At 56.8% G+C, this 2,024-nt stretch overlaps 1 protein-coding gene across 1 annotated transcript in view; it reads right to left on the bottom strand.

Moving 5' to 3' along the window:
- The window catches only part of PXDN (peroxidasin), a gene marked incomplete at its 3' end in the record, with an annotated part of 59,151 nt that overhangs the window by 35,824 nt on the left and 21,303 nt on the right, over nt 1–2,024 (bottom strand). The window contains 1 exon segment of the mRNA XM_014540545.1: nt 63–134. Within this exon segment, the coding sequence (XP_014396031.1) occupies nt 63–134 (72 nt within the window).

The raw sequence follows: 2,024 nt of genomic DNA, 5'->3' as shown, positions 1-2,024 counted from the left end.
TTCTGGCCTCGCCCCGCCCCGCCCCCGGCCCAGAGGGGTAGGTCAGGACAGCAGGCACTTACAGCCGCTCCAGCTTGGGCAGGTGCTGAAAGGACTCGGGGTCCAGGGTTTCTATCTGGTTGAAGTGCAGGTATCTAGAGAAGTTAAAGAAGGAAAACAATTTCAATTATTTTAATTACTTCTCGCAGGTCTAGATTTTCAGCTGAAATTTGTTTTCTAAAGTCATTTCAAATTCACACGTCAACAGATGATTCTAGAACTAGAAAGGCTCGACACACCTGCAAACCGGGGCTGACTCTGTAGGACCGAATGGCCAGCGACCCTGGTCAGACACCGGCCGCGTTCCTGTCACACCTGGGAACGGAGGGGGGTGACTGCCCACCGCTCTGATCCCCCCTCACAACCCCTGACCTTTCAGAGGAAGGTCGTGTCCGTACAAGAGTGTGTGAATCCGTCATTCACATCCGCCCCTTACACACGGATTCGGGGGGAGGGGGAGGGGGAGGGGGAGCAGTGTCAATTCCACACCGTCAGCTGCAGAAGCTACCAGGGAATCGAAAGGAAAACGGCCCGAATTCAGTGAGATCCCGTGTCTCCTCGAATGTCCCATAAGTATTACAGGGAGCACCCAGGGTTCGCCTTCTTTGCATCTAAGGTGTCTCCTCTTCTGATTTTCCTGAAAACAGGCCGTCCTCGGGTTACGTCGGACTCCACGTACGTTTCGTGGTTACGTCACCATCTCCCATTTATTTATAAAAAAAAATAAAGTTCCGTCTTTTCGACGTATGTGCATATGTGCTTTATGTTTTTTATTATTTATCCACCACAAGTAAAGGTCAGGAATTGTTATCTTTCTTTTACATTTTTTTACTGTTTCCCTTCATGACTGCTGTGCCTGGGCTCCATGTGAGCGACGCAGGTGCTTATGTAGGTGGGTTCCGCCTTACGGCGAAAATCGTGTTACGTCGCCGTGGGAACGGATCTCCGACGTCACCCGAGGACATACTGCACTGCTTTTCTCACTTTGAAAAGTGGGTATTTTGTTTTTTTTTTCTGAAGTCAAACACTTCCGGGTGCTTCTGCCAGGGGCCCTCCTGGCCACACAGCAAGAGGGTCCCCCTGCCCCACGCGCCCTCGGCCCAGGCACCCTCCCCACCCAGCGCCCGTCTTAAACGCCAGGTTCTTCCGGACACTCTGGGGACAGGCGGCTGAGGGCACCAGCGGTCCTGGGCCTGTGTCATGAGCACAAACAGAGGGAAGTTTCCCAAAACTGACCCTCCACCGTCAGAGACACTACGTCTCCAGATCACTAACTCCGGGGTCACCAACCTCCCCTGTCCGCGCCCTGTCCTGCCGGCACCGGTCTCCCCGGCCAGCTCTCCAGGACACCTGAGAGTGACTGAGTCAGTCCGGAGGGCGAGGACAGCCCCCGGGGGGCCTGCAGACCTCAGGCCTCCAGGCCCAGAGCCAGGTCACCACCCCCTCCTCTCGCCTCTATCACAGGGCAGCGCCTGCCGGAGCCCGAATCCACCCAGCACCTCCGCAGCCAGCTCGGGCTCGATGGGTAAATGCTCGTGGGCAACATGAGCCGAGGCTGCCACGGCCGACAGCTGCCTCCCGTCCCCGGGAGTAAAACTGACCACGCAGAGCTCCTGGGACAGCTTCGGCTCAGTGGCCAAACGGGACCGGCCAAGCCGCCTGGAAAAACTGCTTTTCCCAGGAATTCTACTCAGAACTGAGCTGCTGACCGCGCAGCAAAGTAGGAATTCCCGAGAGCCAGCCGTCCGCGTGCACTAACTAGGAACGCGTGCAAACAGTGTGTTCTCCCCGCAGCAATGACATCATCTCGGATTCACAAACAGGAAACGGACAATGACAGCAGCTCCCCGTCCGCACGGCCCCACCCCGTCCCCGAAGGGCCTCCACTCGCTCGAACCAGTTTGCACATCTGTCTCTCATTCACGTTGGGGCGGGGGGGGGCACCAGGGGTACGGGGTCGGTCAGTCTCACTGTCTGTATCCCAG

The sequence above is a fragment of the Myotis brandtii genome, unplaced genomic scaffold, assembly GCF_000412655.1.
Source record: "Myotis brandtii unplaced genomic scaffold, ASM41265v1 scaffold247, whole genome shotgun sequence".
NCBI lineage: Eukaryota > Metazoa > Chordata > Mammalia > Chiroptera > Vespertilionidae > Myotis > Myotis brandtii.
Note: the sequence above shows the minus strand (reverse complement) of the source record. Positions and strands in the feature narration are given on the sequence as shown.